Source organism: Mirounga leonina, unplaced genomic scaffold (assembly GCF_011800145.1).
Source record: "Mirounga leonina isolate KUSES-001 unplaced genomic scaffold, KU_Mleo_1.0 Mir_114, whole genome shotgun sequence".
In the NCBI taxonomy this organism is placed as follows: Eukaryota; Metazoa; Chordata; class Mammalia; order Carnivora; family Phocidae; genus Mirounga; species Mirounga leonina.
The window spans coordinates 25,941,059-25,958,320 of record NW_023270265.1 but is presented as its reverse complement, the minus strand read 5'-3'; the positions used below and the strand labels follow the sequence as shown (position 1 = coordinate 25,958,320).

Below are 17,262 nucleotides of genomic sequence, written 5' to 3'. Positions count from 1 at the left end.
GAGGTGTCATTTTTATAACATCCTTTCTTGTTCTTTTCATGGATTTTTACTTTTCAGTATGTTTTAAATCTCTGCCTTTGAGGTGTGATCCCACATTCCTTTTTTTTTTTTTTTTTCCAGTAGGTAGGAGTCAGGCTGCCCTGGGCCTGAATCCTGGTCCTGCTGTTATGAACTCTATGATCTTAGACAAATTAAGTTTTCCAACTTGCTGAGCATAAGTATCCTAATCTTTAAGATAGTTCTGGGGAAATAAATGAAATGCCATATTTAAAATCCCTGCTTTTTAAATACCACATCTTAAAAGTACCATATTGCCTGTACTTGAAAAATGTTAATTTTTCCTTATTGCCCTCTTCAGGCATATTGAGAAATCTGCATTTCCCAACTTTGTACCTTTTCTGTCGCTCATAGGTAAAGGTCACTTTTTTCCCCCCAATTCCAGAATTGCCTTGAGAATCAAATGAAAAATGTATGAGGAAACTATTGTTTTTGCGAGATAGTACCTTAATTTCTTTAAAGTATAAAGTACAAACTTCTTACTTGCTTAGCTTTGACGTGATTCTAAGTGTCTATCTTAAGCTTTATCATTCTCAAGATATGGACCTATATTCCAATAGGTTAAATAGTTACACTTTCCAATTTCTTTTGACCTGTCTTTCCAGGTCGTAAAACATGGAGGCTGGTTCAGTGGTTCGAGCCATCTTTGACTTCTGCCCTAGTGTGTCCGAAGAACTACCGCTCTTCGTGGGAGACGTCATTGAGGTGTTGGCAGTGGTGGATGAATTTTGGCTTCTAGGAAAGAAAGAGGATGTTACAGGTAAGAGGCTCCTAATTCCTCGGATACAAAATAGACCACAAGCCCTCCCTTCTTTCCATATTAAAAATAAAGGTTAAATGGGAAGCCCAAGTCCATAAACTTCAGAATCCTTTGTGTTTTTTTTGTTACATCTTTACTGTGGTTTCTACCAGTGAGGAGAGAATGTTTGTTATCGTTCCATCTCTCCTTATGGGTTCCTTCCAAAGGTTAAGATGGTTTGATACCAGCTGTCCCCAGCCCAGTTGTCTGTTCACATATTTACCTCCCCTCCCTGGGTCTTTATCCTTTGTGCTCAGCGTCATTGCTTTCCTTCTGAAAATACATGTTACTTCTTTATTCAGAACCCTGTTGTTTGCCTTTACTTTTCACTACCAGTCTTTATTTCTGATTTATGGAACTTAAGTCAGTCTCCCCCATGTTTTCTCTGGCTGTCTTCCTCAAACATTTTCTACCCTTTCTTCCACTCTTTTCAAGAGAGCATGATGCATCCTGTTCACTCCTTCCCAGATCCGTGGTCAGTCCAAATCAGTATTAAAGCTGCAGCTGCCCTTGGCAGTTTCCTTTCTTTTAGCCTTTAAAGTCTATGTTTTGTTTTGTTTTTTAAAGATTTTATTTATTTATTTGAGAGAGCGAGAATGAGAGAGAGTACATGAGAGGGGGGAGGGTCAGAGGGAGAAGCAGACTCCCCGCCGAGCAGAGAACCCGATATGGGATTCGATCCAGACACTCCAGGATCACGACCTGAGCTGAAGGCAGTCGCTTAACCAACTGAGCCACCCAGGCACCCTAGTCTTTAAAGTCTATGTTAGCACCCGTTTCTTTCATTCATTAGCCTAGGGAAGGGTGGAAGTTTTTCCCCCACACTGTGCACCTGTGTTAAATCCAGTCCTTGACTTACATATATTTATGTAAGTCTGAGCTGGAGTTATATAGTCCTTCGAACAGACTCTGTTGACACTTACCCACATTTGGGCAATAATAGATTATTTCCCAGTAGAAATGATAGCTCAGCTAAGACAAAAATGATGAATAAGAGTTGGAAAGGCGAAGAGGATAGACAGAATTGCTTGTCCAAAGGTCCTGGGCTGACAACATGGAGGCTCTGAGAAGAGTTGAGCGTGGCATGCGTGTGAAAGGTTGAGGGGGCAGAATGTGCTGGGCAGAGTAGAAGGAGCTGGATCGCGGGGGACAGAGGCTGCCATGGTAAGGAGTTACAGAATGGGGTAAGAATACACGTGCTTTATACATCCGATGTGTAGTTGAGAAAGCTCGCTACTGCGGACTGGGAAATGATAGGAAAGGGCAGAGCCAGGGGCAGGGAGGCCTACTGGGAGGTTGTTGCCATAACCCAGGTAAGACATGCTGCTGGCTTGGACCAGGTGGTGGGTCTGGAGATAAGTGGAGGATACAAGAGACATCTAGAAGGTGGGATCTACTTCCTGGTGCTTTCCAACCGACAGGCCCTGTCTATCTACTACTGTCTATTAAAACCCTACCCATCTCCGGACTCAAATGCAAGCTTTCTCGTAAAAATTTTCATGTTCTTCCTGAAAGACTTTCTACCTTCTCTACCTTCTGCAGCAATTTGTGCACCTCCATTGTGTCACTAGATTTCCGAATGGAATTATTGCTTATGCCTGAATTAGATTTTAAGATCTTTGAGGGCCAAGACTGTCTTACCTGTTTTTCCCTCTGCACTGCGCCCTGTGTAGAGTGGCCCCCAATTAACGCTAATTAGATCGAATTGCATTCTCTGTGCTCTGCATGCGTTAAATTTTGTGCACTGTACTTTTTCTATAGTAGATTCTCCAATTATGAGTACTCGGTTTTCAATTCAGTGTCTGTAAATGGGCTCAGAAAAAAAAGCGATTTTGTCCTGGGACACAGACGGAAAATGAGATTCCAGTATTAGAAATGTTTGCTTTCGTTTCAGGGCAGTTCCCCAGCAGTTTTGTGGAAACTGTGACCATTCCCAGTCTAAAAGCAGGAGAGAGGCTGTTTGTCTGTGTCTGTGAATTTACATCCCAAGAATTGAACAGTCTTCCCCTCCATCGAGGTAAGTTGGCCATTCAAGAGTAGACTGTTTAATTTTTTTAAAAGATTATTTATTTATTTATTATTTATTTATTTGATAGAGAATGAGCACGAGCAGGGGGAGCGGCAGGCAGAGGGAGGAGCAGGCTCGATGCAGGGCTCGATCCCAGGACCCTGAGATCATGACCTGAGCTGAAGGCAGACACCTAACCGACTGAGCCACCCAGGCGCCCCAAGAGTAGACTGTTTAAAATAAGATTAGTTGGGGCGCCTGGGTGGCTTAGTTAAGCATTTGACCCTTGATTTCGGCTCCTATCATGATCTCAGGGTTGTGAGATGGAGCCCCACGTTGGGCTCCATGCTCAGTGGGGAGTCTGCTTCGGTCTCTCTCTTTCCCTCTGCCCCTCCCCACTTGCTCACTCTTTCTCTCTCTCTCTCTAAAAAAAATAAAAAAATAAGAAAAATAGAATTAGTGGAGTTGTTACATTTTGACAATTAGGTCTTTTTTTTTTTAATTTTTAAAAGTGGCTAACCTCTGGTGAGTACTAGCAAGATTGTGCTGACAATAATAATGCCTTATATTTGCATAGCATTTTATAATTTGCATATCATTTTATAATTTGCATATCATTTTATAATTTGCATATCATTTTATAATTTGCATAGCATTTTCTCACAGATACATTCTCATCTGAGCCTCACCACAGTTTTGGGAGGTAGCAAAGTAGATATTATTAACTGCCTTTAAGAAATAATGAAAATGAGATTCAAGGAATGTTACCTGCAGGTGAGAACTTTTGGCCTCAGAAAGTAAAGTCATGTCACCTGATTGAGTATAAGCCCAGCATTCTCTTTCCCCTGCCCCATATTGTAGCCACACTTCAGACTACATTTATCTTTTTTTCCCTTAAACTGATACGACTTTGCTAGCAACATTACTATAAATGTGTGAGAGTCAAGGAGGAATTGTTGGTATGGTGATTAAGAGATAAATATAAAACAGCCCCATTTGACTCCCTGCCATTAGGTAATGTTACCTTAAAGTTCTCATCAGAACCAGTTTAAAAGGAAGTGGTTTAAAGTGAATAGTCTTAGCCATGTCCCAGTGACATTCCAAGTATTTCTCACTTCACTCTGATAGACATATGAACTTCTAAAGACGGACGATAAACCATTTTTCACCAAATATACTTAAGTCCACGCATTTCTGCATAAGCACAAAAACCAGTAGTATTCCACAAACTGATGTTTATGATCAGTGTGATGTGAGGACAGCCAGCAAAATGGTAGAATTTATTGGGCATGTAATTGTTACTTGTTCTTATGAGTATGGCTGTCAAGGGATAGGCTTAATTTCTTAAGCCACATATGAGAGAGACAGAGCAGAGGTGGAGAAACAGAAGAGCCTAGCCTACTTCCCTAACCCGTAGTGGGGGAGAAGAAGGGATATTGGATTTGGATCTTCATCCTCAAAATCTATTTTGAGAGTTTCTTGCACTTCACTTTACACTGACCCTCTACCTCTTTTCTGAACACTTCCTCGTTAATCAGTGTTGGGAAGGAAGGGAGAAATAGATGAAGATGTTCTAGCAGGGAACTTTGATCTGTCCCTACTCAGAGCCCTCCCCCTGGGGGGGCTGTAGTTCATGTCAGACCAGAGGGAGTGGGGAAAAGGCCGCAGAGCACAGTGGCTTCCATCAGAGCTAGGCAGAGGACTTGGGTGGCATGGATTTGTCCTTTCCTGTACCTGGTTCCTGGAGCAAATAGTGGGCATAAGAAAATACTCTGTAGGAATATGCATTATGTCTACGACGTTTGGGGAATCTGAGAATGTGGCTTCTGGAATTAGCGTTTTTTGCTTCATAATTGTATCTTGTATTGTCAAGTCTTAGATACTAAAAAGAGAGATTTTCTGCTAAATGCCTTCCCTGGGAACACTGGTCTCATGGGTTGTTCTGAACTTGCTTTGAAGTTAAAATTCACATCAGCAATCCCAGGCCCACCAACTAGATTTCTCAGAAAGACCAAAAAGCATGGACCTTTCACCCATGAGCCTCCTGACTCTTGAGCTTGAGACTGACTCAAGCTCAGGCTGGGTCCTGGAATCTGTAGATGTTATCTTCACTAGTTTTTAAGCAAAGGAAGAGGATGCAGCAGAGGCGATACGTAGGAAGCGACTAGAAAGAGGTATGCTAACTGTCAGTGGTTTGATCTTGTTCTCTTCCCTGATGCTCTCCTGCCAGTAAGTGGAGACTATTCAGCTCTCTTTCCTTCTGTGCTTCTCACACCTCTTTCAGCTCTGTGTCTTTTGATTTGAACACATAAGGCTTTGAGAATGGGGAAGTTAGATGTACCTCTGCAATTTGTCTTTTTCTGGGAAGTTTAGCATGAGACACAGAAATGATATTAACTTCTCTAGTTTTCTGTACGTGACAGTCCATATTAATAGATAATAATGTTACTAGTTGGGAACACAATCAGTAAAAATGAAAGTATTGTTTTATACCACATGTAGTAGACTTGAGTCTGCGCTTTCTGATTTTCAAGTCTAGTGCTTGGAATGGCCCTTCTACTTCTTAGACTGAAAATTGTTTTTCCCATTAGGTCAGTGTCCCAGCTCATGACTAGCATACGTTCCTCTACCCCTGTCTTCTAGTACTGTTAATCCTGTTGTTTCTTTCTCTCTCCTTAGTACCTTCAGTATAGTAGTGAAGCTTCTCCCGTTCTGTGTAAATAAAACTTTTGGTGATTTAATATGTCAGGAGGGGATTTGAAAACCTCAAGAGCATGTGGGATGATGTTTGAGACCTGTTTTGTTTTACCATGCTGCCTTTAGTTAATTGTTACCTACTTACCTTTCAAAAATATCCTTGGGGTTAAATTATTTTTTAAATATTTATTTATTTGAGAGAGAGAGAGACACCACGAGCAAGGGGGAGGGACAGAGGGAGAAGCAGACTCCCTGCTGAGCAGGGAGCCCGATGCAGGGCTCAATCCCAGGACCCTGGGATCATGACCTGAGCCGAAGGCAGATGCTTAACCGATGGAGCCACCCAGGCGCCCTGAAAAAATGATATATTTTAATTGTAAAATTATATTATTAAAGAAATATATGTATTTAGATATATTTAGAGCAGGCAGTATAGCTTAGGGGGTAAGAATTCTGAGGGCTCTAGATTTATTTTTTATTTTTATTAAATGAATTCTTTTTATTGTAAACAAATGTCTAAATTTTTCCACCCACTTTCTTTAGAAAGAAAAAGAAATCAGCAGGCTAAGGAGATACCCATTCAAGAACTGACATGATTAAAAATTAAGATATAAATGGGTGACTCTCAATGACATTAGCTTACAAAGATGGTGGAGTAAACTACTACAAGCACACTAGTTATACAGTATTTTGTGGGAGAAGGGCATACAGACATAGCTAACTTCATATAGATCCCATTAGACAACTGGATTTACAACAAGTTTTTTTCATAAGAAATGGGCAAAGCCAGCTTTCTTTTCAGAATCAAAATGCAGAACAAATGGAAAAAGTATGGTATTGAACCTTCACAAGTTTGAGCCTCCACAAATAATGCAACCAAGTTTTACATTTTTAACAGCCCTTCTACATACACTCCATCTTCTCTATCTTGGTTCCGAGTTTTATCTTCATTCCCAGTTATGCCAATTCCATTGTTATTTAAAAAAAGAAGAAGCCTTCCCAGTTATTGTTGAAACTACTCTTAAGCCTTCCCCCTCCACTACTCAGCAAACTACAGAGAGGGACCTAGATTTAAATCCAACTCCACAACTTAGTCGCTGTGACCTTAGGCTAGTTACTTGCATTCTCTCCACCTCAGTAGGATAGTAATACCTAACTCAGGTAGTTGTGAGGACTGAATGAGGTCATACACGTATGGCATCTGGCACACGGTAAGCATGCAGTAAAGATGAGCTATCTTTATTATTCTTAACCTGGGATTCCTGGACTTCATAGATGTGCTTTGGGGGGTCTGGTTTCTTGATCTTCATGGGAAGGTTTGTGTGTGTGGACATTCTTCCAGGGAGATTCTATCTGGAATTGGAATCACCAGTAGTCCTTCCAGCAGGTGTCACTCTTTCTCCTTTCCACAAAGCTGTCCAATTGTTTTGGACTGTTTCCTGTCTTTTAAGTTATATTTAAACTCAGAGACAAGGCTGTCTTTGTATGTCTTCTTTGGGAAAACGTCTTTTCAGACCCTCTGCCCAGGTTTTAATCAGATTGTTTGTTTTTTTGGTGTTGGGTTGTAGAAGTTCTTTATATATTTTGGATATTAACCCCTTATTGGAACTATTATTTGCAAATATCTTCTCCCATTCAGTAACTTTTTATTTTGTTGATGGTTTCATTCGCTGTGCAAAAGCTTTTTATTTTGATGTAGTTCCAACAGACACATGGAAAGATGCTCAACATTATTAGGGAAATGCAGATCAAAACCACAATGAGATATCACCTTATATCTGTCAGAATGGCTAAAATAAAAAAACAAAAACCAAAAACAAGAAATAACAAGTCTTGGCGAGGATGTAGAAAAAAAGGAACTCTTGTACACTGTTGGTGGGAATGTAAATTGGTACAGCTACTGTGGAAAATAGTATGAAAGGTCCTCAAAAAATTAAAAATAGGGGCGCCTGGGTGGCTCACTCGGTTAAGTCTCTGACTCTTGTATGGCTTAGGTCTTGATCTCAGGGTTGTGAGATGGGCTGGGTTCCACACTGGGCCTGGAGCCTGCTTAAGGTTCTCTCTTTCCTTCTCCCTCTGCTCACCACCCCACTCAGGTGCACACACGTGCTCTCTCAAAATAAATAAGAGAGAAAGAAAGAGAGAAAGAGTGGAAGGAAAGAAGGAAGGAAGATACCATATGACCCAGTAATTTCAATAATTTACCTAAAGGAAATGAAAACACTGGGGTACCTGGGTGGCTCAGTAGATTGAATGTCAGGCTCTTGGTTTCGGTGCATGTCATGATCTCAGGGTCATGGGATTGAGCCCCAAGTTGGGTTCTGCACTCCTTGTGGAGTCTGCTTGGAATATTCTCTCTCCCCCGCTCTCTCTCCCTCTCTCCTTCCCCCATGTACACGCACATGGGTGTGCTCTCTCTCTCTAAAATAAATAAAATCTTTTTTAAAAAAAACCTGAAAACACTAATTTGAAAAGATATGTGCACCTGTATGTTTATTACAGCATTATTTACAATAGCCAAGATATGGAAGCAACCTAAGTGTCTACTGATAGAGAAATGGATAAGGAACATGTGGTAAATATGTACAATGGAATCTTACGCAGCTCTCAGAAAGAATGAGACTGTGCCTTTTGTGACAACGTGGATAGACCTAGAGAGTATTATGCTAAGTAAAATAAGTCAGACTGTGAAAGATAAATACCAGATGAGTTCACTCATATGTGGAATCCAAAAAAGCAAATGAATAAACGAAAACAAAAAAAGCAGAATCAGGCCTATAAATACAGAGAACAAAGTGGTGATTGCCAGAAGGGTGGAGGGGGGGCGTGGAAGGATGGGCAACATACATGAAGGGAGTGGGAGGTGCAGGCTTCCAGCTATGGAATGAGGAAGCCACAGGGATAAAAGGCCCAGCATGAGGAATGGAGCCAGTGGTACTGGAATCATTGTGTATGCTGACAGATGGTAGCTGTGCTTGTGGTGACCATAGCATAACGTGTACAGAAGTGGAATCACTCTGTTGGACTCTTGAAATTAATGTAACATTGTGTGTCAACTCAAATAGAAAAATTTTTTAAAAGAGGAAAGGTTTTCTCTTAGAAGGATCAATGCAGGTGGCCAGGGCCACTGACTGTCTTAAAAATAAACAGAGGGAGGAAAAAAAAGAGGGGGGGAACAAAAAACAAAAATGAGAGTGTGACAAGGAAAATACAGAGAAAGAGGAGAGAAGAAAATTAGTGGGAATGATGAAATACCACTAATAATTGCCTCACATAACACAGAATGCCTATAACTTTGTTTCTAGGCCACCTCCCACTCTCAAAAAGACCAATAAAAAATGAATTGATAAATTTTTTGTAATTTTTTAAATTAAGTTTTTAATTTTAATGTTGGTATAGTTTCTTTTTAGAAACAAAATCTTTGTCTTTCATTTATTATTGTACAGCTTTTCTCTGAAAGCATTAATGTTTGATAGTTAACATACAGTGTTATATTAATTTCAGGAATATAATATAGTGATTCAACAAGGCTATACATTACTCAGTGCGCCTCATAAGTGTGCTCTTAATCCCCATCTCCTATTTCACCCATCCCCCCGACCCCCCTCCCCTCTGGGAACCATCAGCTTGTTCTCTACAGTTAAGAGTCTACTACTTGGTTTGTTTCTCTCTCTTTTTAAAATTTTGCTCGTTTATTTCTTTTTGTTTTTAAAGATTTTATTTATTCATTTATTTATCTGAGAGAGAGAGTGAGCACGGGTAGGGGGGAAGGACAGAAGGAGAGGGAGAAGCATGGAGACCAGCTCAGGGCTCAATCCCAGGACCCTGAGATCATGACCTGAGCCGAAGGCTGATGCTCAACCAAATGAGCCCCTCGTTTGTTTTATTTCTTAAATTCCACATATGAGTGAGATCATATGGTATTTGTCTTTCTCTGACTGCCTTATTTCACTTAGCATTATACTCTCTAGCTCCATCCATGTTGTTGCAAATGGCAAGGTTTCATTCTTTTTTTATTCAATCTGGATAATATTCCATTGTGTGTGTGTGTGTGTGTATTAGATCTTTATCCATTCATCTATGAATGGACACATGGGCTGCTTCCATAATTTGGCTATTGTAAATAATGCTGCAATAAGCATGCATCCCTTTGAATTAATGTTTTTGTATTTTGGGGATAAATACCCCAATAGTGCAATTACTGGATCATTGGGTAGTTCTATTTTTAACTTTTTGGAGAAATTTATTTACAAATAACCTGATGAATGATATAGCACCCATGCCATAAGTCTGTGATGCCATGTGTGTGACCTATGAGGGTAAGGTTCTGACGTGGCTCATGGAAATCTCAGTAACATGTGTGGTCAGTCTGCATAAAGCACATAGTCTTCCTGGGCATTGCGATTCAGCGGGGGACCTAATACTGCAGAGTCAGATTACTTATATTCAGATTCTAAGAAGACTTGCATTTGTTCTTACCATCGTATACCTAAATGCATCTCTTGCTCAAAGAAAAAAATCCAAGCAGAAGAAGCAGGCAGCTGGGCAGCTGGGATTAACTGTGCACGAGTGGAAGCCTCAGCTTGACCCTAAGGATCACCACACTTCCTGTTTTCCCGTTTGCGAAATCTGGGCACTCTCTTCCAGCAGTTGCTCATATTGTTTCCGAAGTCTGGAAATGACCACTAGGTAGCCTTCGTTCCTCAGGAATCACCTGGGATGCCAGGGGAACAGGGGCACGACTCTCTGATGAAAACAAGAGACTCATGCAAAAAACTCAGTACCAGCAACAAAATAAAGGTGTTGAGCAAAATTATCTCTAAAGTGTTTTCAGGATCTAAACTGTGATTTATAAAAAGTTTACCTTTTTTACATAGAAGTAGCCAACAGAGCGACAGTCTGCCAGGTAATAAAGCTTATCAAAACAGTCACCCAGCTGAAAATAGGAAAAGCAAGCCCTGTGATAAGGGTTTCCTGGAGATCTGGCAAAGCAAGGAAAACATTGTCATTCTGCAGCATTAGGGAATCCTGTTCATTCCCAAGCCAGTGGAGTGGGAGTTGTGGCCAGCTTTTGTTCTTCTTCTTCCCCAAAAGGCCTATTGTGCCTGGACAATAACCTGTCTTCAGTTAGTGCCCTCTGGGGTTCTGATGGAAGAGCTTTAGAATTAGTGGGGGAAAAAATAATTTGTAACATTCTCAGGACCCCAAGTTCCAACCAGTGGATATTGAATCATAAATGAAAGAAATATAGAAATAGAGGGCCAAGACCCTGTTTCTCAAGAATTTCTAAGTAAAACATATCAAATCAGTGAAAATGAATAGGGTGCCTACCACCAAGCGCAAAAGCTTACGTTAGGTGCTGTGTAGTCGGTGAAAATACAAGTGTCAAAATGAGTGATGAAATAATCATTTCGTTAGTAGGCTACAGATGGCCAAGGTGAATGTGGGTTTCTAACGTCCTTTAGAAAAGTATGCTAGGGTTTCAGATAGACAGACTTGTATAGGAGCTAATGAAAGTGCCCTTGTGTGAAATAGGGTCTCATAGGTGAGATAATATTGGCTGGCTGGGGTAGCCGTTGGGGAGGGCGTATGACTGGCAGTAGATGCCAGGTTGCACTGAGGTAAAAACATAAAAATAGTCTTTTGGTAGTTGAGTAATTAAACCTCTTTAGAGAGTGTCCGGAGCAAACTTTTTAAAAAAAATCTACTTTAGTTAATAAGAATAGGATTTTTAGAGAAGAATTCTATGGGAGTAGGAAGACGCCTTCATGCCTCGAGAGAAAAGTTTGAGCAGGGGAGGGATATGGTAAAATTGGTACATTTATCACATTAGTTTGGCATGAATCATTGGGAGGAGACTGGAAGAGACAAAGTCTGGGGCAAGGTTTAAGAGAGTGAGATGATGATTGTTGGACTAGGGTGGTAGCAAGAACGAGTAATGAGGGGAAATAATTTCTGCAAGAAGATATTAGAAGGAGGAGTGCCTGGGTGGCTCAATTGGTTAAGTGTCAGGCTTTGGCTCAAGGTCATGATCTCTGGAGTCCTGGGATGAGCCCTGTGTTGGGCTCCCTGCTCAGTGGGAGTCTGCTTCTCCCTTTCCCCTTACCCCCTGCTCATGCTTGCTTGCTCTCTCTCTCTCTTACTGTCTCATTCTCTCACTCGTTTGCGCTGAAATAAATAAAATATTTTTTTTAAAAAGGCTTGTAAGAGGATATTAGAGAGAAAAGGGAAGCTAGCAGCTTGAAGCGAGTTTTGGAGGGAAGATATAATTAATTTATTTGGGAGTTGGAGTTGGAGAATCATTGTCTTTATCAAATGGACATTGAATTCTTGCTATGCAAAAGGCATTGTATTCGATTCACGAAATACAAAAGAGAAGTGGTACCTGCCATTGAGGAATATGTAATTCACTTGGTGGGAAGATAGGACAGACTCAATTTGTTAATCTATTTGTTAATTTGTTAATCAAGAGCATGCAAGCTGATACCTAAAAGATAATCCAGTTTCAAAATATGCTTGACTATAAAATGACTTACATGACTTAGGTGCTTTGCTGTCCTGCTCTTATTTTACTTAGGCTGGTTGCGTTCCTTGATTACCTCTGCTGATGAAAGTAAAGTTGACTAGGTGTCAAGTAAGAGGGAAGTTTAAAAAAGGTTGAAACTGATAATCCACAAAACGAACAGTTCATTATCAGATAATTAAGAGTTTGTTATAAAACAATGTAGTACAGAACTATAGAGTAATTCTTTAAGTTGGGACAAATCTTCTAAGACTGAATTTTAACTTGATTTTTTTCCAGAATCACTGTGCCCTATCCTTTCTTTACCTCACCTTCTTCAACAGTAAGACATATGCTAACTGTTCAGCTTATATTTTGTCAGGTTAACCTGAAACATCGATATTGGAACTATTTTCCAAAACAAAAGTACTGGGGCGCCTGGGTGGCTCAGTTGGTTAAGCATCTGTTTTCCGCTCAGGTCATGATCCCCAGGTCCTGGGATCCAGCCCCAAGCTGGGCCCCCTGCTCAGTGGGGAATCTGCTTCTTCCTCTCCCTCTACCCTTCCCCCCCAACTTGTGCGGGTACACATGCTCTCTCTCTCTCTCAAATAAATAAATAAAATCTTAAAAAACCCCCACAAAAGTACTGATTGCTAGAACACACTTAAGATTTCGATATAATGTATTGTCAGGGTAAGGATAGTTCAAAAAGGCCTCTGGAGGAAGTAAATGAAAAGCTTGTTGCCCACACCCTGTACCTCCAACAAAGAAACCATTCCTGAGGGGTTGCCTGGGTGGCACGGTTGGTTGAGCGTCCTCCTGATCTCAGGGTTGTGGGATCGAGCCCTGATCCGGGCTCCTAGCTCATTGTGGAGTCTGCTTGAGAGTCCCTCCCTCTCCCTCTGCCCCTCTCGCTCATGCACGCTCACTCTCTCTCTCTCTCAAATAAATAAATAAATACATCTTTAAAGAAAGAAACCATTCCTGAAGACTTCTTTCATTGTTCTGTATTTGATGTTGAATAAAAGTTAGTGTGAGAGATCGGATGCATCTGTTCAAAGGATTATAATGGACATGTATATATTCTTTATCATTTATAAACTAATCCAATGACACAAACTGTAAGAACATTGTTTATAGTGGCATTTTTCAAACTTTTTTGGTCCCAGGAGCCCTTTATACTCTTAAAAGTTATTGAAACCCTAAAGAGCTCTTGCTTACGTGAGTCTATTGATATTTGCAATATCTGCTGTTAAAACAGAAATTTAAAAAATATTTATCAATTCATTTTTTAAAACCTGTTATATATTAACGTAAATAGCATAGTTTTTTAAAGATTTTATTTATTTGAGAGAGAATGAGAGAGAGAGAGAGCATGAGAGGGGGGAGGGTCAGAGGGAGAAGCAGACCCCCTGCTGAGCAGGGAGCCCGATGCAGGACTCGATCCTGGGACTCCAGGATCATGACCTGAGCCTAAGGCAGTCGCCCAACCAACTGAGCCACCCATGCGCCCACATAAATAGCATATTTTTAATGAAAAGTAATTTTCTAAACAAAAAAATTTAGTAGGAAGAATATCATTGGTTTACATTTTTGCAAATCTCTTTAATATTTGCTTTAATAGGGGCACCTGGGTGGTTCAGTTGGTCAATTGTTTGCCTTCAGCTCAGGTCATGATCTCAGGGTCCTAGGATCAAGTCCCACGTCTTCTCCCTCTGCCCCTGCTCTTGCTCTCCATCTCAAATAAATAAAATCTTTAAAAAATATTTGCTTTAATAGAAGGAAGCTAAATGCTCATATCTGTATTTATATTCAATCGACTGTGATATTTTGTTTTAACTGAAATATATAAAGTCTCTGAAGAAAATATAGTTTGGACTTCACAGAGTCTCTGAAAGGATCTTGGAGCTCCCCCAGGATTCCACGCACCACATGTTGAAAAGCACTGGTTTACAGGACTGTGCACTGTGTTGTCACTAAATTGTCGAAATTCGCTAAATTGTCAGAAGTATTATGCCCTTAAAACTCCAGAGTTATATTTCCCTGAATCTGATAGATGTTTAAAACGATGAGTTGCACTATTAGTTATGGCAGTGTTCTTTTGGAGTGATGACTCAGGTCGTTGTCTTTGCTTGTCTTTCTTTAGGTGACCTAGTGATTCTCGATGGTGCCCCCACGGCCGGCTGGCTGCAGGGCCGAAGCTGCTGGGGTGCCCGGGGCTGCTTCCCGTCGTCGTGTGTTCGGGAGCTCTGCCTCTCCTCACAGAGTCGTTGCTGGTGCCCACAGAGCACCTCGCTCCAGATTCCTGAGTACTCAATGGGACAAGCGCGGGCGCTGATGGGGCTTTCGGCCCAGCTGGACGAGGAGCTGGACTTCAGAGAAGGGGATGTGATTACCATTATTGGAGTTCCTGAGCCAGGCTGGTTTGAAGGGGAATTAGAGGGTCGAAGAGGCATTTTTCCCGAAGGTTTTGTAGAGCTTTTGGGGCCCCTGAGGACTGTGGATGAGTTGGTAAGTTCTGGAAATCATGACGACTGCGTTATTAATGGTGAAGAAGAGATCCCTGCAGGAGAAGACGAGAGGGGGCCGGAAGAGGATGAGGAGCAGCCGGGGACTTATGGAATTGCCCTCTACAGATTCCAGGCCCTGGAGCCGAATGAGTTGGATTTTGAGGTAGGCGATAAAATCCGAATTCTGGGAACGCTGGAAGATGGGTGGCTAGAAGGATCACTGAAGGGCAGGACAGGCATCTTTCCTTACCGATTTGTAAAGCTATTTTCTAAAACAAGAGCAGAGGAGACCATGGATCCTCCACAGGAAAGCAGCCCTACTGAGATCCCTGACCCTTCTTTGGGTTGTTCAGAGAACTTCTTGGTGGTGGAGGGAAGAAAACCCGAGTCTCCTGAGTATAAAGCAGAGAAGTCCAACTGTGTTATTTCTGAGACATCTGCTTCTCCCCTGGAGCATCTGACTTCTGAGTATGAAGTAAACAAAAACTCTCATTGGGATGAAGGCCTCTCAGGGGGTGCCCCAAGAAGCCCAGGCCTGGGGCACGAACAGCCTCTTGCCAAAGACTCTTCTGCAGAGGATCCTTCAGAGATAGTCAATGGGGTTTCTTCCCAACCTCAGGTACCTTTTCCTCCCAGACTGCAGAAACACCAATATTACTCTACAGCAGGAGGGGGCCACCGAAGCTCAGAGCAGTACGCTGGCCCTCTTCCCTTTGAAGCAAGGACTAAAGACAACTCCAGCCTACCTCCCAGAGGAATGTCCTCTCCACCAAAAACCCTTCAGAAGCCAGGGCTGCCTCCTCACGGTGGCTCCTGTCTTCTAGGCCCTCGGGTAGTCACACCCAGCCAGTTGAGCTCTCTGCTCCAGGGCGTGGCAAGATGTGCTATAAAGCACCACATGCCCAAAGCAAACGTCTCCAGCTTTTGTTCTGCACCAGAGGGATCAGACATGAGGCCTGGTCTGCAAGACAAGGTGTTTGCAGCCGAAGCCATGGCACTTTTACACGGAGAAGGCAACACTGACCTGGATTCAAAGTTGACACAACAGCTGATAGAGTTTGAAAAGAGCTTGTCAGGGCCTGGCCTAGAACCAGATAAAATTTTGCGCCACTTTTCAATCATGGACTTTAACTCGGAGAAGGACATTGTCCGAGGTTCCTCAAAGCTAACCAGCCAGCAGGAGCTGCCTGAGAGGAGGAAGGCCCTAAGGCCCCCGCCACCGCGTCCCTGTACTCCAGCATCCGCTTCTCCCCACGTGCTTCTTGACCAGAACCTGAAACCTGAACCGCCCTTGACGATGCGACCCTCTCGCCCCGCTCCCCTGCCTCCCTCGGCACAGCATCGGGGGACTCCAGGATCCCCCAGGCTCCTAACCTGTACCCGTCTGAGCTGTGAGACGCCGGAGAAGGAGGGCCCTGAGAGTGTGGACCAGACTTTGGACCAGACTTCCCAGTGTCCCTTAGTATTGGTGAGGGTTCAGGAAATGGAACAGGACTTGGATGTGGGTAGCAGGGCTCAAGAAGAGCTAGACTTAATGCTGGAGGAAAAGCAGGATGAATCATTAAGGGAAGAGACCCTCGAGGATCTTGAGTTCTATGAGAGCAACATTGAAAGTTTGAATATGGAACTCCAGCAACTCAGAGGTAAGTGACGGGGAAATAATAGATACGCGTTTCTTGACATCCACCAGTCCATGTAATGGCCTCCCCATGTTTTTAAGGGAGATGTTACCATCTTTGACAAAGACTGATTTGCTTTTTCATTACCTCATTTCTTACCTTGTCACCACAATTCGACTGCTCTGTCTCGATACATCCTGTGACCAGATAGAGCAGCTCAAACCTCATGGACATTTATCCGTCCTGTTATGCTAAAGCATCCATAGCAGGCCTGCAGGTGGGAAGTCCCTGAATACAATGATCTCCATAACTGGCCTCTAGTAAGGACTAAAGACTGCCAGGCTAAGATTCATGAGAAAAACCACATCTGACATCTTTGTGGTTTAAGGACTAGGTTTTGTTAGAGATTTTATTTATTTGAGAGAGAGAGTGAGAGAGAGAGAGCACAAGCCAGGGGGAGAAGCAGAGGGAGAAGCAGACTCCCTGCTAAACAGGGAGCCCAACGCGGGGCTCTAGCCCAAGGCCCTGGGATTATGACCTGAGCCGAAGGCAGACGCTTAGCCGACTGAACCACCCAGACACCCGAAGGACCAGGTTGCAATAGTAAAGAGCTAACAATTATTAACTTGTTTGTAATAAGGACTTGGTACCATTTGCTTGCACAGATTATCTTCCCAGCCACCCTACACACACTGGGATAATTCACATGGCTGCTTGATAGATGACGCAGATAAGATTTGTAGAGATGGAGTAGCTTACCTGAGGGAGCTGGGAGCTCCGGTTTTTAACTACTACTGTTGACTGCTTCCCACCTTGCACGTTCAGAAATTCTAATTCTGTCCCATACTTGAGGAGCGACCAGCTTCAGGGGACTTTGTTCGTCTTCACCAAACTCCCATGAGAAATAATTTCTAGAGGAAAAAGGCAGAAAGCAAGGCAACAGCAGACTAGGGCCCAAGGCCAACACGGCCGTGTCACTTTGGGCAGGTGTGCCAGAGAGCTGCGAGCCCACGTGTCGTCAGAAAAGAAAGCACGCCACAGACTGATCTGTGGATGCAGGGCCTACAGGA

At 42.5% G+C, this 17,262-nt stretch overlaps 1 protein-coding gene across 5 annotated transcripts in view; it reads left to right on the top strand.

Annotated features, from left to right (window-relative positions):
• DNMBP (dynamin binding protein) overlaps positions 1–17,262 on the top strand; it is a 120,448-nt gene that overhangs the window by 56,264 nt on the left and 46,922 nt on the right. For all 5 annotated transcript variants that reach the window (XM_035026996.1, XM_035026978.1, XM_035026970.1 and 2 more), the window contains exons 2-4: positions 663–817; positions 2,751–2,873; positions 14,210–16,216. In XM_035026996.1, the coding sequence (XP_034882887.1) occupies positions 673–817; positions 2,751–2,873; positions 14,210–16,216 (2,275 nt within the window). In that variant the 5' untranslated portion in view covers positions 663–672. The remainder of the gene's footprint in view (positions 1–662; positions 818–2,750; positions 2,874–14,209; positions 16,217–17,262) is intronic.